We start from the raw sequence: 24,360 nt of genomic DNA on the forward strand, positions 1-24,360 counted from the left end.
CAGAGGCAAAGGATGCCAAACATACAAATCAAATTCACATCTTTTCTGGGACATAGTATCTATTTGGAGAAATAGACATTTCTGACTTCCCTTTTATTGTTACTTTAATGTTGGTGTACAGACACTGAAGTCCGACTCATTTTAGATTATTTTCATGCGTTTGTTTTCCAAATGTTAGTCCTGTATTTAACAAACTCTATTTCTCTCTCTTTTTGTTTTTCCAAAGTCTTTTGTCTCAGCCAAAATTTCTGAAAGAGGAAAGGAAATGGTTCTTTAAACTTTTGATTAGAAATCCCATACTGAGGCTTTTTAGAGAAGCAAGATATTTTTCCTATTTTCTTCTTTCTAGGCAAAGTTTTATTGGGATCTGGCTACCTTTTTTCTTAGGCTCTTTCCATCTTTTGACGTGGCCTTCTTCTGCCCTCTAAGAATGGCAAGAAAATGAAGGCAATATGGGTTCTTATTAAGTACAAGGCCCTGGGCTTGGCATTGTACATACTCATGTCGTTAGCTTCTCAGTGACCTCAGACTGGGATGTGGGCAGGTTAAGAAACTTGTCCAGGGGTGTGACAGAGCTCAGAGTTTCACTCTGATCATTTGCTTGTCACCCCATACCATGCCGCATCCTCTCCAGAGCCATCTCTGCCCCAGGATTTCAAACCTGCCCCTTTCTGAAAGCTTCAGGTTTCACAACAATCAATCTCCCTTTTGAAATATTCCATAAGGCTCTCCTTGTTTTGGTGAGACAGATACTTGCAAAAATACTTGTTATTCTTTATGCCCGGAATGCTCTTCCTCTGAGAATTCTTGTTCCCTCAGTTCACCACGTTTGTGCTTAATATCGGAGAAGCTTTCCCCTAACTGTTCTGTAAAACAGAAGCCCCCCCTCTCCTGATGGACCTTCATCCCCTTTTCACTGGAATGTAAGTTCCATGAGGGCAGGAACTCCATCAGTTATAACAGCCGAAGAGAATCATGTCTGATGCCTATTAGGACTCAGTAGATACTTGCTGGATTTATTAATTCTTCAAATAATAATACTTTGAACATGTAGAGCACTCTTAACTTTTTTGAAGTAGTTGCAAGATGACTGCCTCCACATTTTATCATCACAATACCCTTGTGAGGTAGGTCTTACTGTTTCCTTTGCAAAGACAAACAAACCAAATTTCATAGAGGTTAAATATTCTGATAAAAGTCAAGTAGAAAATTGGCAAAAGCAAGCCAAGAACCCATGTATCCTGCCTTTGGGCCTCCATTTTTTGTTTTGTTTTTTGTTTTTAATAACCTTTTTTTTCTGGCAGGTACCATCACCGCTAACAACATAAAAGAAAGTACTTTGTTCTCAGTATTGTGTACTGGAAATTTCCTAAGGGTAACACTTTCAGAGCACAAAAGCAAAGAAATTTGGTCATAGTTGTCATTTATTGGAAACAAGCAAAGCTTGGGTACCTATTTTAGAGAACATAAATGAAAGCTCTATTTCCAAAACAGGTTTAGGTTTTATTTTTATTGCAGTAGGAGGGCTGGATTCTGAAAGGATAAAGTCAACCTAATTGTTATGACATTGGGAATAAATCTTTGTGAATAACCTTTTGATTATATCTAACCTATATCTGATAGCAAAGGTAGCATATAGAAATCTTGAATGCAGTTTTACATTGTCTTTACTTTTTATGGAGAGGAATTATAAAAAGTAAATGAGGTGTATTAGTCCTATTTATTTTATACCAAATGTGTTAGCAAAAGCCAACAAATGTGAAAGATTGTTTGAAAAAATTTCTTCCCTGGAAAACATTCTTAGAATAATTTTCAGCAGCATTGAAAAGTATTCCAAGGTAAATAAAGTATTTCTTTGTTGAGATGATTTATAATTAATACAGTTTCAGCTGGTTTAATGTTTTTTCATTCATAAAAGCTTGTCAGTATTTTATAACTTGTTATTGAGACTATTTTGTGGCTAGGATCTGTTTAGAAAAATATATTTACCTTTAAAAAATAGAAATCCTTACATGGTTTTGCCTTTTTATTTCCCCATTAATGGTAGAAATGCCTGCCATAAAAATGTTATAATGCCAAAAAAAAAAAAAAAAAAACAACAACAAAACCACAGTCTAGCAACCAATAAGGCTCTTTAAAATGTCTTAAAGAATTTAGTTAAGCTAATAACTTTAAATTCTGAGACTTTGTCCATAGCTCTTCAAAGGAAAACTGACTCACAGAGAAGCTTTCTAGGGTAGAACAGCGATTCATGAATGAAAAGAGAAAATCATCCCTGTTCACACCTGGGCTGTGCCATCCTTAGACTCGAGATCATAGGATGCAATCTTTAGAGAGAAAATAAAAATACCATGATAAAGATTTTTGTATTATATTTCAGAAAAATGGGCTGTACTCTAAGATCTCAAAGCCCCGAAGGCTGTTTTCAGAGAAATGCCTTGCTGTATGTATCATCTCATTTGGTTAGTCTTCCCCTTGAGAATGTTCCTGTACCACAAACTGTTATTACATCCACATAGAAAAAACATTTGTAATAGCAACTGTTCTCTACTTTAGAGTGAGCTGAGCCTTTCTGCTCATGTCCTTTGTGGATTGTTGGAATCCCTACCAAATAGGTGCTGTGTAAAGGCCAAAAATATCCTATGATTATAAATTCAGTGTGAATAAGACCATCTTGTCCTTTTACCCTTCATACTTTGATTTTCTTTCGTTAGTCTTATTTTTCTTTTCTGTATACCACGCCAGTTGTCATAGTGATTGGACAGTCATGTGTTTTGCAATACAACATTCCCAAATAGTTTGTATCTGTGGTGCGTGTGTGGGGGTGGGGGGAAGCTTTTTCACTTGGTTTAAGAATTGAGACCAGTTGGGAGAAGGAAAGGCAAGTGGCAGTGACATACATGCTTCTTTTATTTTTATTTTTATTTATTTATTTTTAAATAGTTTATTATCAAATTGGTTTCCATACAACAGTGCTCTTCCCCACAATTGCCCTCCTCCATCACCACCACCTCTTTTCCCTCCTCCCCCTTCCCCTTCAACCCTCAGTTCGTTTTCAGTATTCAGTAGTCTCTCAAGTTTTGCATCCCTCTCTCTTCCCAACTCTCTTTCCCTCTTCCCCTCCCCCTGGACCTCCATTAGGTTTCTCCTGTTCTCCTGTTAGACCTATGAGTGCAAACATATGGTATCTGTCCTTCTCTGCCTGACTTATTTCGCTTAGTATGACACCCTCGAGGTCCATCCATTTTCCTACAAATGGCCAGATTTCATTCTTTCTCATTGCCATGTAATAATACTCCATTGTATATATATACACCACATCTTCTTGATCCATTCATCAGGTGATGGATATTTAGGCCCTTTCCATGTTTTGGCTATTGTTGACAGTGCTGCTATGAACATTGGGGTATATGTGCTCCTGTGTATCAGCACTTCTGTATCCCTTGGGTAAATCCCTAGCAGTGCTATTGCTGGGTCATAGGGGAGACCTATGGATAGTTTTTTGAGGAACCTCCACACTGTTTTCCAAAACGGCTACACCAGTTTACATTCCCACCAACAGTGTAAGAGGGTGTCAGGCTTCTTTTATGATGTTTTGGCAAAACCCAAAAAGAGATTTGTCATAGGTTTCATTGTGCCACCAAAGTATTGAATATTCTCTTGTAAAGTTCAGCCTATGTATCCTCTCTTTGCAGCAAGTTATTGGAAGCCCTGAAGCTTTAAGAGGGAGCAGGCATAATTCACTCAGCTTCTCCCCAGACTTATAAATGTGTGTGTTGCATACTGCAGTCTTGAGGTGTCTTGCTTCTTCCTTTGATCATGCCTTTATTTATCTCCCAAAAGTCTTGTAAGTCCCCTCATGACTTCTGCTTACTGTGCTTTTCCTAGTAAACACAGTGATGTTGGGGATGTATGAGTACGGATCTTGGGACTAGAAAGCAGTCCCTAGTGGTCCTTAGGTACTACTCAGTCACATGGTATTTTAAAGCTCTTGCTCTGTTGGGAGGTCCTTCGATCAGAATTATAATATTCAGACAGCAAGTCCTGAAGAACAGAGTGGGTGTTGCCATTTGAATGTTGGGTGCTGGCCTACGTGGTGGTGTGTATTTCAGGTAGCATGAATGAAGGCTTAAAGCCTCGGTCCCTTAAGGAACAACAAACTTCTAGAATTTGCTTTCTCTGTACTTGATCATTAGGACTTGCAGCCACATTTAAAAAGCACTTAACAGACAAGATAGGCAATAGTGTTTCATGTAAAGCAAAATCTTATTACATGCACGCTCTGTTGCCTCAGGTGAATAAATGCTGACATCAAATGCAAAAGTCATCATGTTGTGAAAAAGAGAGCTTGTTATTTGGGATTAAGTTTATTGTGATAACACAAAGCTCACTGTTGTGTAACTAGGGGGATTTATTATCATTTAACCAGAGTTGTTACTGAAGAATTTAGGCCCAGGATTTTAGAAAATTTCTAAAGAATTAAAGAGAGATCACCATGAAGCAAGTAATACAAAGTACTAAGATCCTAAGTCATTTAAAAAGAAAAAGGTGAATTCCTAGTTGTTGCCATGAGGCCTGTAAGTGATCAAGGAGAGAAAACGTGGAGAGGCAGGTGGAGGAGGAGATTTAGCAATTCATCAAGGTTACAGTGAAGTTCACAAATAAGGGACGAGTGAAATCAGGAGCCCTTGGGACTAGTCAAATCATTACATTAATGCTGAACTTGGTATCCATTTCTCTGCCTTTTCTGGCATTTCTTCTTGGGGAAGAAAGAAAGAAGCAGAATGATAAGGATGAAGCACACCTCACTGACCCTAAATATTTGCAGATTCAACCTCTCCTAGTTTATGGCACTTTCCGAACAGGTAAGGAAGACAAGGCAATCATAGAGAAAACTACAGCACAAAGAATTGAGGGTATCAAAAGACAAATAAATGGCAGATAATAAGATGAAAAAAATGGCTTTTTGGACTTTTCATACAGTGTTCTTTGCTACCACACTACACGGCCTCTCTTTTTTAGGATTTAATTTTAAATGCTAAAAACTCAGCAATTGTTCCTCCTTTGTGAATCGTTCATGTACACAGCTGCCATGCCACATTGGAAGGCTTAGCCGGGCACGGTTAGAATAGAGCACTCAAGTGGGAGTTAGTTATATTTTGGCTTCATAGCTAACCTATTGTTGAATATTGAAATTGTGACATTCTTTAATCTCTTGCCTCTCATTTTCTCTTTTTTCTTTATCTGTCTTATGTGCTAGAGCTAAATGTGAATGGAGTCATCTAGCTACATTGTTCTCACTGCAGGAATACATCAGTGCCAGTTTCCTTGGCCAGCCATATGGTGTGTCCCCAAATATGTCTTGTGGTTTCATTAGTTTTGTGGGTCTCAGCAATTGGGTTTAGGCCGTTTTCTGCATAATCACATGTCTAACTTCATATAGGAACATAGGAGCACCTAAAGAATTCCCTGATAGACAGGAGAAATGTGAAATATGTTTTGTGTAGGTAACATTTATTGAGTGCTTGTGAAGTGCTGGACACTTGCATCTTATGGAAGCTTTGTGATAGGATAGCCCCACAGGGGAGGCCTGCTGGGGAAACCCCAGCACGGGGACTTTGCACAGACTGCATGGGGCAGAGCCAGACTTTACCCTCCAACCCACTCTCTTAACCATACTCGATCCTATGTAGATGGCCAATAGTCCATGAAAGGTCTCTGCTGGTAGCACACAGTTGGTCTTGTCCATTGAAATTCCTGATTCCTCCTAAAATGGAGTTGGTTGTTCATTAAAATCCAAGTAGTTTCACTCACACCAGATGTAGATCTTGCTCAAATAATGAGAACAAAGTAAGAGCTCCCTACAAAAAATGTTCTTCGGAGGCTCACAGATTGCTCCCTTTGTTCCCAGGCAGTCCTGGAATTCATCGTGACATGCCTTATTTGAGTTATATTCAATGTAAGGCGACCTGACAACTGTACAAGCTTGAATATTCATCATTAATTCCAGCTCTTTAATTAAGCTTCTGTGACACGTGCAAACTTCTTTGAAACTGGAAAGGAAAGGAGAGCATTAAAAATGAAGTGAAAATGAGGTTTTATTTCTCCAATTATAAATTTTCCTATACAGTAGGATCCAGAAGCATATAACTTATTATTAAAGGCATAATGTGTACCCATTTTATATGTATTTAGCACTTATTTTGATTGAATTAAAATAATAGGGTTTGTCTTTTTTTGGAATCCATCTGGGATTCCCAGTAGACCTTTTGTTTTCCTCAAATCCATTTATTCAAAAAATAATACGTTTTGGGCCATGCACTGGGTGAAGTACACTAAAGCCTTTTAATTACTGGTGCACTGGAGAGTTGACAGTTTATTGCAAGGAGCAAAATCTTTTTAATTAAATCTAGTTATCTGAAATTCCTTGCCTATGGCCGTATACTAGATCTGACAGAAATTTTGAGACAGAAATAAGCCAGATAGCAGGAGCTTATTTTAGTAGTGAAATACAAAGATGTCTCAAGATGACAGCAGGTGTGATGTTTTAATTAATTAATTAATTTATTTATTTATTGTGAGAGTGTGAGCTGGGGAGAAAGGCATAAGGAGAGAGAGAATCTTAAGCAGGCTCCACCCCCATCATGGAGCCCCATGCAGGGCTCCGTCTCATGACTGAGATCACAACCTACACTGAAATCAAGCGTTGGACGCTTAACCAACTGAACCACCCATGTGTGGTGTTTTTAGGTCCCCAAAAGAAGAAATAGAAGCATTTTTCCATTTTTTAATAGAAGATCTAGACTATGATGAGGTAGCCTTCATCCTCAAAGGAAATACTAAATTAGGCTCCTGTTGCTTGATACTTAGAAAGGAGCTTAATAACAATTATAATCAGATCACCAGAGCTAACGTTTCAACTGTGTTTCCACACATGTGCCCAGAGGCCATGTCTACATTGTGATGTGGGCCGAAGGAAGGGCTATAATGGGTGAAAACCTGTTTTCCATTCTTTTTTTGAGGATAGTTGACACACAATGTTTTATTAGTTTCAGGTGTATAGCATAATGATTGAGCAGGTTTGTAGATGCTATGATCACCAGAGGGGTAGATACACCGATACATCCCTGTTACAGTATCATTGACCATATTCCTTGTGCTGTGTCTCTTATTCCCACGTCTTATTCCACAACTGGAAGCATCTGTCTCCCTCTTGGTTTCATCAGCCTTACCCAACACATTACCCCCTCCCCTCTGGCAACCATCAGTTTGCTCTTTGTATTTATAGGTCTAATTCTGCTTTTTGTTTGTTTATTCAGATTTGTTTTTTTATATTGCACTTATGAGTAAAATCATATGCTATTTGTCTTTCTCAGTCTGACTTATTTCACTTAGCATGTTACCCTCTAGGTCCATCTGTGTTGTCTCAAATGGCACAGTCTCACGTGTGGGGGGGGGCACATCTTCCTTATCTAATCATCTCTTGGTGGCCACTTAGATTGCTTCCATATCTTGTAAATAATGCTACAGTAAACATAGGGGTGCATAAATCTTTTTGAATTAGTATTTTCATTTTCTTTGTATAAATACCCTGCTTTCTACTGTTACTCTCTTTTTATTTTATGTTTGAAGAAAGGGTATAGTAGTTGAAAAAAATACGGATTTAGGACAGCTCACACGTTTTACTTATGAGCAAACTGAGGCTCAGACAAACTCCAGGAAAAGCAAATAGCTGAGAAAGTGAGTAGAAGCATAGTATACTACACTGCCTGGCCCAGCAATGAACAGTTTTACATGGTCATTGAGACAGAATGATGTACACTCTAACCACTGAGTTAACCACAATTTGTGGATGACGATGGAAGACGGGTTTAATAAGAGAGTTAAGTCTTCATATACCACAATAAGAAGTTAGCACATAGTGTCTAAAATCAACTAATCAAGAAATAAATAGCATGGTACCCAGTTTGTAAAAATGAAGAATAATAGGAAAATGTATAGAGATATAAAAGAAAATGCTAAAAAAAAAAAAAAAAAAAAAGAATTGATTTCTGTTGAAAACAAGTCTAAAAGTAAGAAAAGGAGGCCAGGCATTGCTGTTTTCATGTGCTTTACTTTTCTAACAAAATTAATTTTAAAAAGGGTATTATACATTCATGTTCTGCACATGCTTCCTATCCTTGGTGAATAATAGCTCGTGTTTGTAGAGGAGACCATTCCCTGAAAAAGGAAAGGAAGCAGGATACTAGAAGTAAAATTTCTCTTACATTATGTGAGTACTGAGACTTGAAAGGTTAAATTTATGCCAAGGTGTTTCCTAACTAAATCATTTCTGACTTTCACTATCCATTTGGTATTCTTCCTAAATTATGTTAGGGACAGAAGCAATCCCCAGGAAGAAAGCAAAAGTGTGACTGTGCAAAGATTTTTAAACAGCCTGTACTTAGGAGACACTTTCTCTGATAGTTCCTGTGTGTCCTATCATTATTCCACTTCTAAGTAAGAATTGGTCCCTAACTATCTTTTTGATGTTCCTTCTTTTTAAAACAGGGAAATACACATAAAATCATGGAGAAATGTACATTGCCACTGACTGGAAAGCAGTGCGTCAACCGCATCATTACTGAAAAGGTACAGTGCCTCTTCTTATTTCCTCCAATGTCAGCCACCACTCTTTTTTTTTATAAGAATTCTTAGATTTTTTTTCATCACCCTCTAAAACGGTGTTATGTTGATAGTCATAGGATTAATTTAATCTGTGGGTAGACCGAATGGGAAAATTCATCAATTTAATGTTTCTAAATGTAGAATTCTTAGGCCCCGGCAAGCCTAAGCCCGTAATAAAGCCCTTTGCTTTTGCATGTGTGAAAAAAAAATAATAAAAAAATTAAAAAAAAATAAATGTAGAATTCTTAACTTGCAGCTCTCTGGAATGTATACCATGCAGCATATACTCAATTGAACTACTGTCCTTTGTAACTTTGACAGTATATACAATCAAAGAGAAGTTTTATTCATCTTTTTACTTAGACTATTAAGATGTCTAAGATGGATGATATATATAAAGTTAAGAATATATTAATCATTCCTACCTTTCTTTGCTTTCCCAGCTCACAAGTACAAATTATTGGATTTCATTTTAGGAAACTCCCTCAACATTGGGCTTTTAATCATTTGGGTTCAGAGGCCCCACAGTGAGCCAAGAAATGTATTCTATGATTCTTGCATGCTTTCAGCTCTTTAATAAAATGGACTTCAGAACACACCAGCCATTTTAGTGCTTCTCTAGATTTTTTCTTCTTTGATGGAAAATGTTGATAATGGTATAATTGAAAGCCACTCAGATCCAAGAGAAGCCTCACTGACAGTTGTTTACAGTTATCTTTCTGACCCAGACTTGAACCTAGAATGTTGGAATGACATAATTCTCTCCTAAGTGAGCTAGGAGGATATCATTTTCTTGATTCAATGTCTTGAAACCAAAACACAAAATTATCTGTATCAGAGTTGGTTTGTTTGGATGTTGTTTCTTTTGCAAGACCCATAGGGACAGCATCTTGGCCTTAATCTGGTTTGCTGCTCCTCACCGAGGTATGGTAAGAAGCACCCTAAAGCAGCCTTTTGAAGTAGGTTTGGAGGTTCATGATACTTGACAGATTCACATTTTACATTTTAAACATTTTTAACAATGTTTATTTTGAGCGAGAGAAAGAGAGCAAGTGCATACATGGGGGAGGAACTGAGAGAGATAGGTAGAGAGAGCGAATCCCAAGTAGGCCCCATGCTGTCAGCGCATAGCCTGACGCGGGGCTCAATCTCACGAACCATGAGATCATGACCTGAGCAGAAATCAAGAGTCAGATGTTTAACCAACTGAGCCACCCAGGGGTCCCCACATTTTAAAGAGCATCCTGTTGTAAATGTTGCCTTCCCCTAGGACTGTTTATGTGGAATTCCATAAAGATGACTTGTAGAGAATAGAAATTGGATAATACTACAGAATATTTTACTTCATCATTTATTCCCTGAGTGTTCCCACTTCTTGAATCCCTACAAAATTATGGTGACAGGACTTATTGAAAAGATTCCATTACTTTGAAAATAACAACAAAGTAGTCCTCGATCCTATTTTCTTTAATGAAATGGTAGACCTTTTAAGGATAATTCCAGCAACATTTACCCCTGGATCTTCGTCTTCTCTAAGCAAGCCCTCTCCCCCTCCCCCATTACATGTGCTCTCTGGCCTCGTTCTTACCAGTTCACTGCTCTTACCTGCATTACCTTCCACTCAACTCTGCCTTCCCAAATCCTATCCATCCTTTAAGCTCATGCTATTTTCCTCTTCATCCGGAAGAGGCTTCTGGCCATCTTTGCACTTTGGGCCTCATCCGCAGAGTGGTGCACCATTCATTTGGATGCCTGTTATCTCATACCTACATTTCCTTATGTTGTAACAGACTATTATTTAACTTTACTGCCATTTTTAAAACTTGTATATCCTTTCTTCCCATTCCCATTGTTGTTTTATACATTTATTCATATAATAAGGATTTTGCAAGCATCTTGCTGAACTAGAGTATTCCCAGCAGTGTGCTTCAGAAAAGAGAGCAGTCTCTGCCCGGAGGGAGCACATTCGGGAGGGCTGGAGAGCTTGCATCCGGCTGTTTGCAGTACCCGAGGCTAGAGTAGTAAATGTGAGAAGTAAATGTGAGAAGAGCTGCCAGGTGAGGAGTTAGGATCACAGAGGGGAGGAAGTCTGCCTAACAACCTGGGGAGAGTGTCAGGAGAGGTTCTAATGGTATCACCAATATAAACTTTTAATGGGTTTTGCAAGGCATCTCCCAGACTCTACCTTTTCTCCTCTCAGTTTCTCTCTTTCCGCTTTAACATTCTCCCCATTTCAACCCTTAAAATTCTGTGAATCGTGTTGCCTTCCCCACTCTCCATGTTCCTCTGGGACTTTTGCACATCCTGTTTCTCTCCCTAAGAGTGTTCTTCTCACCCTTTCCATCTGGCTAATTCCTGCTCATTTTTAATGTCTCAGCTATATATTTCTTTCTCTGGCAAGTCTTCCCTTTCTCTCTACAAGTCTTCTTGGTCCTTCCCTGAATCCTATTACAGACCCTAATTTACCACTGACCACTGTATTGAAATAACCTCTCAGCTCTGCCTGTCTCACTCGTCATGGTTTATCCAGTACTTTGCGTGATGTTTGCTCATACGCAGCGAATGCCTGTTGAATAAATGTAGTATGCTTCTCTTGATGGAGAAAATTGATAGAATGAGCGATGAGTCTTGAAAGGTAAGTAGGAGTTTTACAAGTTAGAATAAGACCAAAAGGGCCCTTCTGGGTTAAGGAAAGAAAATAGGCAGAGTTGTAGAGCTATCAAGAATAAACAGCTGGGGTGGCTAGGTGGCTCAGTCAGTTAAGCCTCTGACTTTGGCACAGGTCAGATCTCACGTTCGTGGGTTCAAGCCCCGCGTCAGGCTCTGTGCTGACAGCTCAGAGCCTGAAGCCTGCTTCCAATTCTGTCTTCTCTCTCTGCCCCTCTCCCTCTCATGCTCTGTCTCTCTCTGTGTCAAAAATAAATTTAAAAAACGTTAAAAAAATTAAAAAAAAAAAAAAAGAATAAATAGCTAACCCAAGGACCTGCCAGCGGAGCAGTGTAGAGTGAGGGCAGGACCAGATTCTAAAGGCTACAGTTGAAAAGACAGTGAAGGGCTAAATTATAAAGGAATATGAACACCTTGTTAAGAAATTTTAGTTTTCATCTGAAAGGGAGTTGGGAGCCCTTCAATGATTTTAGATGGACTAGATTTGCATTTTATTTACTTATTTATTTATTTATTTATTTATTTAGATTTGCATTTTAGAAAGAACACTAGCTTTTATGCCGAGTCGGAAGAGAAGAGATGAGATGAGATAGAGTCCAGTTAGAAGGCTCATTCAGTGATCTAGGCCAGAAGTGTCACAGTTCCAAACCGTCGGTCAGAGGAGACATTTGAGAGACCCAGATGGATTCAGCCTAGCTAGGTGATGAATTGGACAAGGCTGCTAAAGCAGAGGTGCTTCCTCAATGTTTCTAAGGAATCCCAGGCTGTAGGAAGAGACAGGGAGGTGTGATGGGAGGCAGGAAAAGATTGGGTTCAGTTTGGAGACACCCAGTTTGATATTCTTGAACATGTTAACATCCTGAATGTCTAGTCAGAGATTTCTGATAAACAGTTAGAGTTGTGGATCTGAAGCTCAGAAGGGAAGTCAGTATTGGACCAAACTTGTGGAAGTCATTAGCTTGTGGGGATAATGGAAGTCTGTAGAGGACACTGGATAGCTAAAAATGGGTTCAGTGAAAGGCAGCTGCAGAACCTTGGGGAAGGCAATGGTGCACATTTATTCCTGGGGCTCTGCACATAGTAGGTACTCTACTGCATATTTGTTGAATGCCTGAATCAAATGCAGTGCCATTACGAGCAATAAATGTGGTCAGCCTGCCATTGCGGATATGCGACTAGAATTCCATTTTCAACTTCTCAAGAATTTCCATTAGTTTGCCTTTTGAAAGAGGCTTTGGAGATTTTTGACCCTGATTTCCTAGTTTTGTACTGCCAGAATGAGGTTATGAAAGATTCTTTCCTCACCAGCAGCTGGGCTATGATTAACTGCTTTATCTATAATGTGGTCTCTGTTTTTATCAAGGTTTTATTTATACTTTATACTGCTAAATGGAAATCTTCCTAAATATTTCAAAAGTAAATTTCATTCATTTTAATAATAAATGATTGGCTTTCCAGTATATGACCTTGAGAACTAATTAGGGTTTGATAAAGGTGTTAAAAGTTTCTTTTTAAAGCAGTAAGTCAATTTGCCATAGATTTTCTCTCTCTAATCACTGAAGCCTTATATTCATGACACCACAGTTATCTTTTCTCCAAATCCCTTCCCTTCCTGTTCTTAATAATATAATCTAGAGGCTCTTTTTTTGTTCCATTTCGATAAATTTTCAGTTGTTCATAATGCAGGGAAAAGAAAGTCAGTATGAATAATGCTCCAGACACATTTTCTACAAAGCAAAAGTGTTCATTTATAAAAAATTTTTAAATCATTTTTGAGTTAAATAACTTAATGTAGCATACAGACATTCCTAAATGACCATTTTCTTCCCTCTCAAAACACATATTTTTACTGAAAAAAAGTGTATTTTTTAGGAACATAAAAATGTGCAAACAAAAAGGAAGTTTTCTGGAATATTTCCTCTAAAATTTAAATCACCTTGTCCAGTAAAATTAACTAGGTTATCTGTGAATTCATCAAACAGAATTCAGGTATCACCTGCCCTCTTAATGTTTTGCTCATGGAGGGGGGAAATCAATTAAAAGGAGACTAGTCTGCATTTTGGGGCTTTGATTTGAGTTCATACACAAGTGACAAGAAGTTAAGCTATGAAGGAGAAAGAGCATGCAGGTGTATGATGCCCCTGTGCACCTCAGGCATGACGCCAGGCACTCAGAGAATGTCCATTATATGACAATCTTGGGAAGTAGGGATGTTTGATATCCATGTACACCTGGTAAGACAGGTTCACCAGAGATCGCTTAGCTAGTGTGTGGCAGAGCCGAAAGTCCAGTCCAACTCCAAAGCCAGGGTTCTTTCCTTTGTAGGTTGCTGTGTCTTCAGATGAGCCTCCTAAGCACAACAGTGTTTAAGATGGAAATTTTGGGTTTATTTCCAAACTAGCTGAAAATAAAGATCATCCTGCAAATAACAGTTGAAGGTAAGGTAGATCTGGAAGAGGGGAAGAATATGAGGAACATAATTTTTAAGTCAGGGAGAGACGAAACTAGTAGTGAAAGCTGAGAGAGAAAACAGTGCCTATTGCCTGTAGATTCAGCAAGTGAAAGTCAGAAGGAAGCATTTTGGACTCTAATGGTTAGAGCTTCCCATCCATAGACCATCTGATCCGCCTTGAGACAAGTGAGCGTCCGAGCACAGGAAGCTTCTCAGCAGAGCCCCAGCAACCACCTCAGAGAATGTTTGGAAGAATTCCTGAGTGGGAGATTATCTTAAATGACTTTGTCAGTCCCTACCACTCAGGTTGTCATATTGCTGAGTGTAGCAAATGGCAGGTATCCTAAATCAGTTAAAACAGGTTGAGTCTTTGTGCGGAGGTCACACTATGCCAATGCGCACTACCATCACCTGGCATTACCAATCACAATGTTGTAAAGGAATGTTAACGTGAGTTTAGCCTTCTCGTGCTTGTCCTAAGCACAAGCATCTTCATCTGATCTGCCTACCAAGGGGAGAATCTCATACTGTCCTCTTGGACCTGTGTGTCTTTGTAGGACTTAAAGGCAAAGCTTTAATATTTCCCTGGGGGTCTTTCAGGATCAGGACAGCTGTCCCTTTATAATGACTCATAACCCCTTCTAAGTGCTGTCTTTTATTTCCTGTAACTCTTTACTTATCAGCATTGATCAGCTCTCCCTCACCATCCCTGTACATTCACCTTCCATATATCTCCTCCCTTCCTCCCTTTCTTCATTCCTTTTCTCCTTCAAATCATCATTATTCTTCTAACTGAAATTTTGACCAGAAGTGTTAGACCTAACTAAAGGAAAGTAGTTAAATAAAAAACTAAGAATAAAACCCCAAAACTGGTTACAATAGTAGCAGCAAGTGCTATCAGTAGTCAACATTCATTTATCTTCGACATCAACAGTGCTGCACAACTAATTGCCGAGTACAGAGCTGGCATATATTCGCACCAAAATATAACCGCTAGAGCTGACATTTTCTCATTGCTGATTTTCGGAGTCTTTTGTCTTGGGTCTTGTCTCTCCTTTAAGAACTTGAGATGTTGTTTCTGTTTTACATTGTAAAATAATTACTGTGACGAAATTGTCATTGTCGTTTTCTTGATTCTAACAGGCTGTGTTTGACGTGGACAGCAAGAAAGGACTGACTCTGATTGAACTCTGGGAAGGCCTGACCGTGGATGACATCAAAAAGAGCACCGGGTGTGATTTTGCAGTAAGTGTTTCTGTGAATAAATCCAGCCGCTTGTCCTATATCTTGAGCTTGATTAATGGGTGTTTACAGGACATGAACCATTAATTTGTGATCATTTTTGGAGTTGACCTTTACAGAGAACAGGAGTGAAAGGAAGGGTGACTCCAGACGAGAGCAGGTGGGAGCAGGAACGGGCTCTGACTCACGGGCAGCCTTTGGCTCAGGAGTCAGAAGCGGGGGGAGCGGGGGGGCGGGGGGGGGACCACCAGGGGCTGCTGGAAATGGAAGGTGGAGCTTGAACAGGAAGCTGCTTTCTGTGAAGTCCCTTGTGATCCTCTGTCCTTGGGTTACCTATCAGCTGTGGTTACAGTTGTTAACTCTAAGATATGAGCGACACATGGAGAAATGATGCTCCCTTATTTTTAAACTCACCTATGACTTAGGGCTTTCTCTTTTATTAATTTCGATGCCTGATTATTCCATCCATTGAACATATTGGAACGTTGAGCTCTGACACTGAGTCATAGTCACAAAATAGGTGTATCCTACATTAAAGGAAAACCTACTACATAAAAACTCAGACTTACAAAGTACGTAATACATCAGGGGAGTATACATTTTAAAAATCCCCAAATCTCTTTTCAGAACAAAAAGAATAATATTATAATGTAATTGCCCTTGAATGTAAGTGCTTGTTTATAAATCACTGGTCACCCATCTAATAGGGGCTGAGAGGATAGTTCAGTCTGTGAAATTCGTCAAAATAAAGGAGAAGTATCTGAAAAGTTGAAGGAAAGGAATTTCCTTTTCACATACATTTTTAAGGAGAGATCTTCTAGTTAAAATGAAATTCAGTAATAATGGGGAAAAAATGTTGCAACTACCCATCCTGGAGAAAGTAATTTAACTAAACTTATTTGATAAATCAGGCATATATCTCATATACTTCTTCCTTAGGTACTACATGCTTGACTGGTACCTATTAATGCATAACAAATTTCTGTAAAAACAATTTTGCTGCATAATTCATTATCCACATATAACTGTTTCTGCTGTCAGAGGGTCTTTGTCTATTAACCTTTTTTGAATTTCCCTTTGGAAAGAAGAAATCTGTCAGCAATATCTAGCACAAAAAAACAAAACAAAACAAAAAAAACGGATCTTTAACTAGCCTTTCAGTAACCTTAGGGAGAAAAAATGAGATATGTTTATACTTTCACTGTTTAGAATCTCTTACATCAGTGGTGAAAGCAAACAATTCCTCTTACCTATCAGCTGTCCTTTGTATTGTTCCTCTTTGCAGGTAAGGTAACCTCTTCTTCATCAGGCAACATTTTGAGATCCACATAATTTTTATTTCTTTGCTACAAAAGGAATATACAAAGAAAGGACCCTTGTTATCTGTTTTGTTTTTTCCATTCATGTAGTTAAGTCAGAATAAAAAAGGTGGAGTTTTACTGTTTTTGCTTTTTAGTTTTTAAGGGCTAGTTTCCATATCTTAATGCACTGAAAAGTATCTCTGTGCTTTCTCATTAATGCCATATCACCCCTCCTTCTCTTTTGACATCGACATGTAATCTTACTTCCTCCAAATTAGGCTATTGAGATAAGATATGAGTTTGCCTGTTATTGTTGTCCTGAAAATGAAAAGGTACAGTATCAGCTGAACCATCTTAACAAAAGAGCTAGCTTTTGAGGATCTGATGGCATCTCTTTAGACCCTGATGGATGTGATGGATGAAATCACATGTAGCAGATTGTTTATCTGTAATGCTCTAATTAATAATATGTTCTGTTTAATAGCTGGGTTATCAATAAAATACATACAGTAATAAAATTATATTTAAGGTAATATTTCCTTATTTGCTAATTCAGAAAGTATTTCACATCATAACTTAGAAGATATTCTATGTGATTATTACTGTATAAGTACAATATTACTCTATATGTAACTTTATACAAGTTAGTCAGAGTTCCTTTTTGAGAAAAGGCCCACTCAGACTTCAGTGTAAACCTGGAAATAAACATTTTAGAAGGGAATAGTTAATCAGGTTGTTGCATAATAAAAAGGGTAAAAACCTAGGTTAGAGTAATTTTGAGAATATGTTGGCTAACATTTTCTCCTATTAAAGCTGTGACAAGCTAATGAAAATGTCAAATTTCTGTATATCACTCAGTGTGTTGCTCCCAGTTACTTGATGGTCTAAAGTAGAAAGAAAAGGGAAAAATGATATTCCATCACTTAAATTGCATTTTATCCAAAGTCTCTTTTTCTACTGAGTGGTTAATTCTAATGGTTATTCATTTCTCTCTTTTCTAATGCATGCTTGTATTACATAAAATAGTTATTTCCTTCACGATATATGTCTGTGGACCTTTTTTTGAAACTATTTCCTTCTGTTTTTATTTTCTAATTAAATTGAAAAAATTGAATCCATATTTGAGCATCATGTGGTAAAATAAACTTCCAGAGGTCATCAGTCAACCATGATTGTTTATTGAATACCCAGTTGTGTCCCACACTGAGCCATGAAAATGTGAATAAAATAGAACAAATTGGTGTAGTTCCTACTCCCAAGGGCCTTGGTCTTATTCTCCAGGCAAGAATACATAAACCACCAGTGGCCAAAAAAAAAAAAAAAAAGTTAGGTAAGAATATAGCTTATTTATATGTTTGCAGTGAAATTAGGAAGAAGTAAGGTGTACATATTCTTTGCTAAGTTTAATAAATCTATACTCAATATCTATTATGAACTGGTATTATATCAGAATCAAATCGTATACCTTTGGGATTTCAATGGGCTGGGAAGACAAATTGTTGGCTTATCTTCTACACCTAGACCACATAGTCTTGTGTTACCTGTAGATCACCTTGGCAGGATGATCTGCTCCAGCCTGCAAGGGCTTAAAATATTGATGAGACTGAGAAAGAGCAAAATGAAAAATGGTGGTTTAGTAGGTGTTTTTCATTACAAAAATAGATGAGCCAACTCAGTCTATGTAAAGCTTCATCTTTTTCTTTTTTCATATAAGTCCAAGTCCACATTGAAGATATAAATGATATTAAGAGCTCAAAATAGGGTCATTATGCCAAGGAAAATGATCAGATGTTTAGTTTCTAAAATTAAGGTGTCCAGTTCCTTTTAAAGGAAATGTTATAAAGCATCTATTGGAAATGATCTGCTTCCCAAAAAATAGTTTCATTTCATTAAATTATTTCTACAGATGCTCTGTTGTTTAAAAAAAGAAAATGGGTTATTTGTGAGACATGCTTTCTAAATACTCAGAACCCATATGTCTTTTATTCTTTTCAGTAGAGTTGAAGATCTCTGCACATGTGGGCTGTGATTTTTAGACTATTTATTATATGTCTATTGTTTTGTCTATTATTATATATCTACTCTTGGAACTGGCAGGTCTGAATGAGCTGTCATTTATTTTAAGCTATATACCAAGCCATACCAATCCTTTTTATTCTGAACATGTCATTCTTTTAGTAGAAAAAAATGGAAAAGGGGGCATTAGCTCTTGACATTGTGAGGAACTAATACAGAAACAATTTATAAATGAAGTAAAAATATTTAACCTCATCAAGGCCAAATAATTGCTTACTCCTATTTTTAAAACTGTCTTAACCTCTATTAAAACCTTTCTTCTAGTTCTTTGAAATTTGTTTAATCCATTTATTTATTCATCTGTTCATTAATTTAACAAAATATTAACTTTTTATTCTGGAAGGCAAAATGCCAACTAGGCCCACTTAAATCGCTTCATTCTTGAAGAGCTCAAAAAAATCATCTAAATTTCAGTATGCCCCTACTGTGCTTTCCATGGGGACTATTACTTAATAGGACTCCATGGATATTTGCCAGACTGAATGAAGACATCTGTCCCTGGCATTGCCTTGAAAGATCAGTCAGAATTGAGCCAAATCACTTACATTTAGCTTTCTTCTTCCACCAATCTACCATTAAATGTAGACCTGTCCTCATTTTTCTCTGCTTCAAGTCTTCTAGGAGTACGTGTATTGCTCTGTACATTGAACATGCACCTGGTCAACATTAAGTATTTTTAATGCTATTACCTCCTTTTAAAAAATAACTTGGAATCTTTTTTACTGCCTTTATATCATTTCCATTCTGATTATGAAATTTCTGATAAAATTTGTCATTGATCATATATCTCTTCATTACTTTGTGTCCAGTTAATCTGAAGATGACATTGTGTCAATGAAATTGGGAATTGACTAGACTTATTTTGAGCATTTGGAGACTTGTCTCTACTCTGCGTCTCCGTTTCGGGTGCTCTCAGAGGCATCAGCCTCCGAGCTCAGTGATCCCTTCTGAGAGCTTGGTTTTCTTGCACCCTTTATCGTCTCTGTCTGCTCCTCCTACACCACCTTGCTGTTGCCAGTCTTAATGATGCTTAATTTAGGAGCTGTAATGGGCAGGAAGATTGAGAACTACTGTATGCCCACAATGTAAACAGGAGAGTGTTTTCTGTCTCGTCGGTTTAAGATGGAAAATAATGAGGAAGCGCTAGGCAGTGTCTGTGGCAATGCTGTTTGTTGCCAACATCATTGGGGTTTGGAAATTCAGAAGAGACGTGTTTATGCCTTGAGGTTCTGTACAGTTTGGTCATTTTATTTTCTTTCTTTTACCAGGTTTCACCCAAACTCATGCCAATGCAGCAGATCACAGCTTGAAGTGTGGAATCGACATTTGTCTCAGGTTGTGCTTTCCTCATCTTACCCACATAGGATTTCATTGAAGGGACATCAGTAATCATAATTGTATATCGAATTAGCAGTTGTGACTGGTTTTCTTCCATTATCTTACACTGTGTGCAGCCATATATACTTTGTTCTCTCAAGAATACTATAAGATTTTAATGAAAGACATATATATATATACACATATATATGTATAAATGGTTATCTTATTTGTTTTATAATTGCTTAGAAGGCATATCTTTACAATTGGTGCTCACATTGGATTTATCTTTACCTTTTGTGATATATACACAAAATTGTACCAAGATGGGCCCTTAGGGAGACTTTTATTGATGTGCTGTCCCTCCTAACTAAATATGATATCTAGAAAATAAAGAATGAGGGAGAAAAAGAACTCCACCCAGAGTATACCCAAGGCAGCATTGCACTAGTCCTGAACAATAACATCGTGTGAATTTTGAGTAAGAGAAATGCTGTCTTACTGATTATGTTTTTCTTTTGGCCTCCTCTGACTTTTCTTTTAGAGCCTCTGATTTTGTGATTGCATCTTGCTTCCCTAAAGCATCCTTTCTCCTCCCATACTTTCTATAACTAAATCGACCTTCAGTAAGGCAAACAGGAAAATCTCTCTATGGGAGAAGTAATTGGTTCATGGGAGAGACCACAGGGTGTAGGGTCTGCTGGTGCTGATGTCTCACCAAGAAGTTGCCTTTATAAACCAGCCAGCCATCCGTGCTTCGCCGAAGACTGAGGTTGACTATGAGAAGAGGGCTATAAACCTAACTGATCTGGTCAGTTTTCTCATTTTAAAACAGTGCAGTATTTCTGTATTGAGGACCCAGAGAGGTCGTTAAGAGGCTTTCTCTGTGTGGTTGAGGTACAGTGGGCTACTCTTACAAGACCTCCTTTTAAGCCATGAGGTGCTATGGGATAATTTATCATCAATCCAGTCACAATGACAACGGAGTTTAAAATATTCTTTTCTTTCTTTTCAGGCTTTCTTATTTCTGTTCAGAAGAAAATTCTTATTTTTTAAATTTTTTGTAATGTTTGTTTTTGAGAGAGACAGAGAACGCAGCAGGGGAGGGGCAGAGAGAGGGAGACACAGAATACAAAGCAGCTCCAGGCTCTGAACTGTCAGCACAGAGCCCGATGCAGGGACTCAAACTCAGAAACCATAAGATCATGACCTGAGCTGAATTCAGACCTCAGTCAACTGAGCCACCCAAGCACCCCTGTTCAGAAAAGTTTCTAAGTATTGAGTGTATTTTTCTACAATCCACTATTCTTTCTTCTGCCCAGGCTACTTCCTTGAACAAACCACTTTTAATTCAGCTTTATTTAAATAGAGGAAATACTGATGAGTAAATCCAGGATTTAAAGGACAGGGAGCTTTCATTGTTAGAAAATAAAGATGATAGGATGCCTGTGTGGTTCAGTCAGTTAAGTATCTGACTCCAGATTTCAGCTCAGGTCTTGATCTCACAGTTTATAAGATCAAGCCCCACACTGGGTTCTGTGCTGACAGCATGGAGCCTGCTTAGGAATCTCTGTCTCCTCTCTTTACCCCTCTCCTGCTCACGCGCATGTGTGTGTGTGTGTGCGTGTGCGTGCACGCACATGCATGTGTGTATTCTCTCTCTCACTCTCTCTCTCAAAATAAACAAACTTAAAAAACGAAAAGAAAAGAAACATGGTAGAGTGAGTTTTGTAAAGAACTTGTCCTCAGAAGTATCCTCCCTACCAAATAGTCGCCCTCTGGGCATCCCAAGCATCCTAGGTATCAAATGGGAGAAAAGTCCAGGTACCCTGAAGACAGGTCAGGCAGCTGTTCTCCAGGTAGAGGTAGGTGTAGTACCGTGCAGTATATCATCATGCAATACATCGTCACCAGTTGTAGGTAGGGACTTATGCATGTTTTTCGGTGATGGTTAGCACTGAAACTCCGTTTCTGCTCAGGTACAACTATAGTTGTGTCGCGTATGGTATTAGAGGAGAGAGGCATTTTTTGTATCATACTCTCTATCTAAAATAGTCTTGCTGGCTGCAAGATTGAAAGCATACTGTCCCAACACTGGTAAAAAGGACTCTTCTTGGAATTTATGAGTTCCAGAGAATAATACTTATCTGTTAGAATTATAATCTGCTAAAATGTATGTTATTGATGATTGCTATACTTGCAGTTAGTTGCTTATCATTCTAGTTCATTACTTTAAGATAATGTGATTCTAAGAGTGTTCCCAACTTTGAGTGGTAAAAACTAAGTAGATGACTTTATATTCTTGATTAAAGGGTTCCATGGATAAAAACACATTAAGAAATACAGTAAATATTCTGAATTGATATAGATCTGTGTGATTGTCCTTTTTCTTGTTTGGAAATGGTGTGATCAATCATGGGAATAATACACTAGAGATTGGTGGAAACACCAACAGTAAATAGTTTATAAACTTTATGGTTTCTAATCAAGTTGTTGCTTTTCTTTTTATCTTACCAAAGAACATACACTGTTGTTCACGAAAAAACAAGCGAACTGCTTACCTAAGTGAATTCTGATTTTATTCCTTATCAGAGCCAATCATATATCTATAAATATTGATTATCCCAGGCTTCATGTATTAATATGTATTTTTTTGCTTTTATCTTACATTCTTTTAGGATACACACATATTTATTAGCTTTCCAGTGGTGTGTTGAGTTTGCTTGCATTTTAAAGTGGCTCTAGTATAGTCTGCCCAGTATCTGTGTTGTTCCTCTAGTAACAGACTCATCCCCTGGCCAAGGGGTTGGGTGTGTGCCCAGAATATGCCTCTTTTGACAGCCTCCTTTGTCCACAGTGTTTATATACAGGGGGGAGGGTTATGACCAGTAAGGTCATTTTTCCCATGTTTAAAAACTAGAGATGAAAGAGAAGCTAATTTTCTTATTCCTTTCTGGTCACTAAGCCATAAGAATGTGACTCTGGCACCAACACTCTTTCCCCCTACACACACATACACACACGCGCGCACACACACACACACACACACACACACTCTGCCAGCTGAGGTCCAATTGGAGAAAACAAGCTGAAACACAAGCACATTGAGTTGTAAGTAAGGAGCTTCCTAGTGGTATTTGGGTTCTTGGTTCTCCATGTGCCTCAGGCCAACTTCCCTTCAGCCATGCTTGAATGTGATCCCACAAGTCTCCTATTTCACTTGGGCTGGGTCTTTGTGGATCTTTTCATCTGCAACCGAAGTGTGAACTCAAACAGCTTTTGTAATTCATGAGTCTTGGGAGGGATCTCCTCTCCTACAGAATTTATGCAGAATGTGAGTAAAACTGGTGCCAGAGAGCACATATAAGAGCATTTGTAGGTATTACCAGTGGGTAGAAAAGTTGTGGGCAGAGGTTCTTTTTCTTACAATGTCAGTATATTCAAGACAGCTTTGAAAATTATTCCAGTAGAAATATAAGCAGGGATTTATTCAGTGGATGGGTTTCTTAGTACTAATTTCCTTTTTCAACCAGAGTATGATCTTCAGTTTCTTAAACTTACTTCCAGATTTTTCCATCTTTAAAATAGGCAGAATGTACTGCTTTTCAGCATGGTTCTATAAGGCATAGTTAATATATCTGTAAAATGAACACATAACAGTGTATAAATCAATACATTGAAAAATGTTGCAAAAATACTGACAGATCACTTTTAAATGTCATGTCATAATATTACCTTGGGACAGAATTGTTCCTGTCCTTTTACTTTTTTTAATATCCGCACTGTTTTCCCACCTAAGGCCATACTAAATATCAAAGTAGGTTTAAGCATAAATATCACTAAACGTCACATGATCTGAATGCATGTCTGTATGGCATACACCTGAATTCTCTTGCTTCCATTATGTTAGATATGTTTGTGTAAAATCATCCAAAGATACCCCTTACGGACCCTGCAGCAGGTCCCATGAAATAGATGCCTGTACTAATCTAGGCAACTGATTGATAATTCAGTTCCTTCCTTCAAAACCATAACCAAACAAAAAATATATTTGGTTTTAGAGGTCAAATGTGCTTGATTATCATGGTCCTTGTTACCTTTAATGGGATGCCATTCTGGAGAACCACTTGGAAATAACCTCAGGCAACTATCCTGGCCCTTCTGTAGCCTGACCCACACCAGGTCCCTAGGAAACACTCCTGTTTCCCCAAACTGCAGGACCCAACACAGTCATTTTATTTCTTTGCCTCATTCCTAGGCATTCTATCTTACCCTTTAAAATTTTCAAGAAGAAATCAGACACCAGTATAATATATATATACTCTGATGTTCCATTTGAAACCCTTCACTCTTGATCTGGAGGTAGGAGGTAGCATCTCCTATTGATCTGGAGACCGGAGGTATTTTCTCCATAAATACTCCTCTAATCTCCAGTTTCCAACCCTTGTAGGCTCTCAGTGTGGGTAAAAGTTTAAGAGTTGTTTAACTGGGTCTAAGCCAGATACTGCTTCATAATGTGTGTATAAAGTCCTCACTGGAATGTAGTATGTTTTATGTATGTGTTTAACGTCTTATATATTTGTATAACAACTTGTCCATGGTAGGCTTCCAAATATGATATTGAATTAGTTTACTGGT

The 24,360-nt window shown here is 38.0% G+C and overlaps 1 protein-coding gene across 2 annotated transcripts in view; it reads left to right on the top strand.

Moving 5' to 3' along the window:
- Positions 1-24,360, top strand: part of OXCT1 (3-oxoacid CoA-transferase 1) — a 138,598-nt gene that overhangs the window by 110,258 nt on the left and 3,980 nt on the right. Inside the window, exons 15-17 of one of the 2 annotated variants that reach the window (XM_029940950.1) lie at positions 8,551-8,631; positions 14,930-15,031; positions 19,674-19,740. In XM_029940950.1, the coding sequence (XP_029796810.1) occupies positions 8,551-8,631; positions 14,930-15,031; positions 19,674-19,715 (225 nt within the window). In that variant the 3' untranslated portion in view covers positions 19,716-19,740. Of the gene's footprint in view, positions 1-8,550; positions 8,632-14,929; positions 15,032-19,673; positions 19,819-24,360 lie in introns of those variants that run through there. The other variant, XM_029940949.1, reaches the window with a different exon arrangement.

The sequence above is a fragment of the Suricata suricatta genome, chromosome 6 (assembly GCF_006229205.1).
Source record: "Suricata suricatta isolate VVHF042 chromosome 6, meerkat_22Aug2017_6uvM2_HiC, whole genome shotgun sequence".
Lineage (NCBI taxonomy): Eukaryota > Metazoa > Chordata > Mammalia > Carnivora > Herpestidae > Suricata > Suricata suricatta.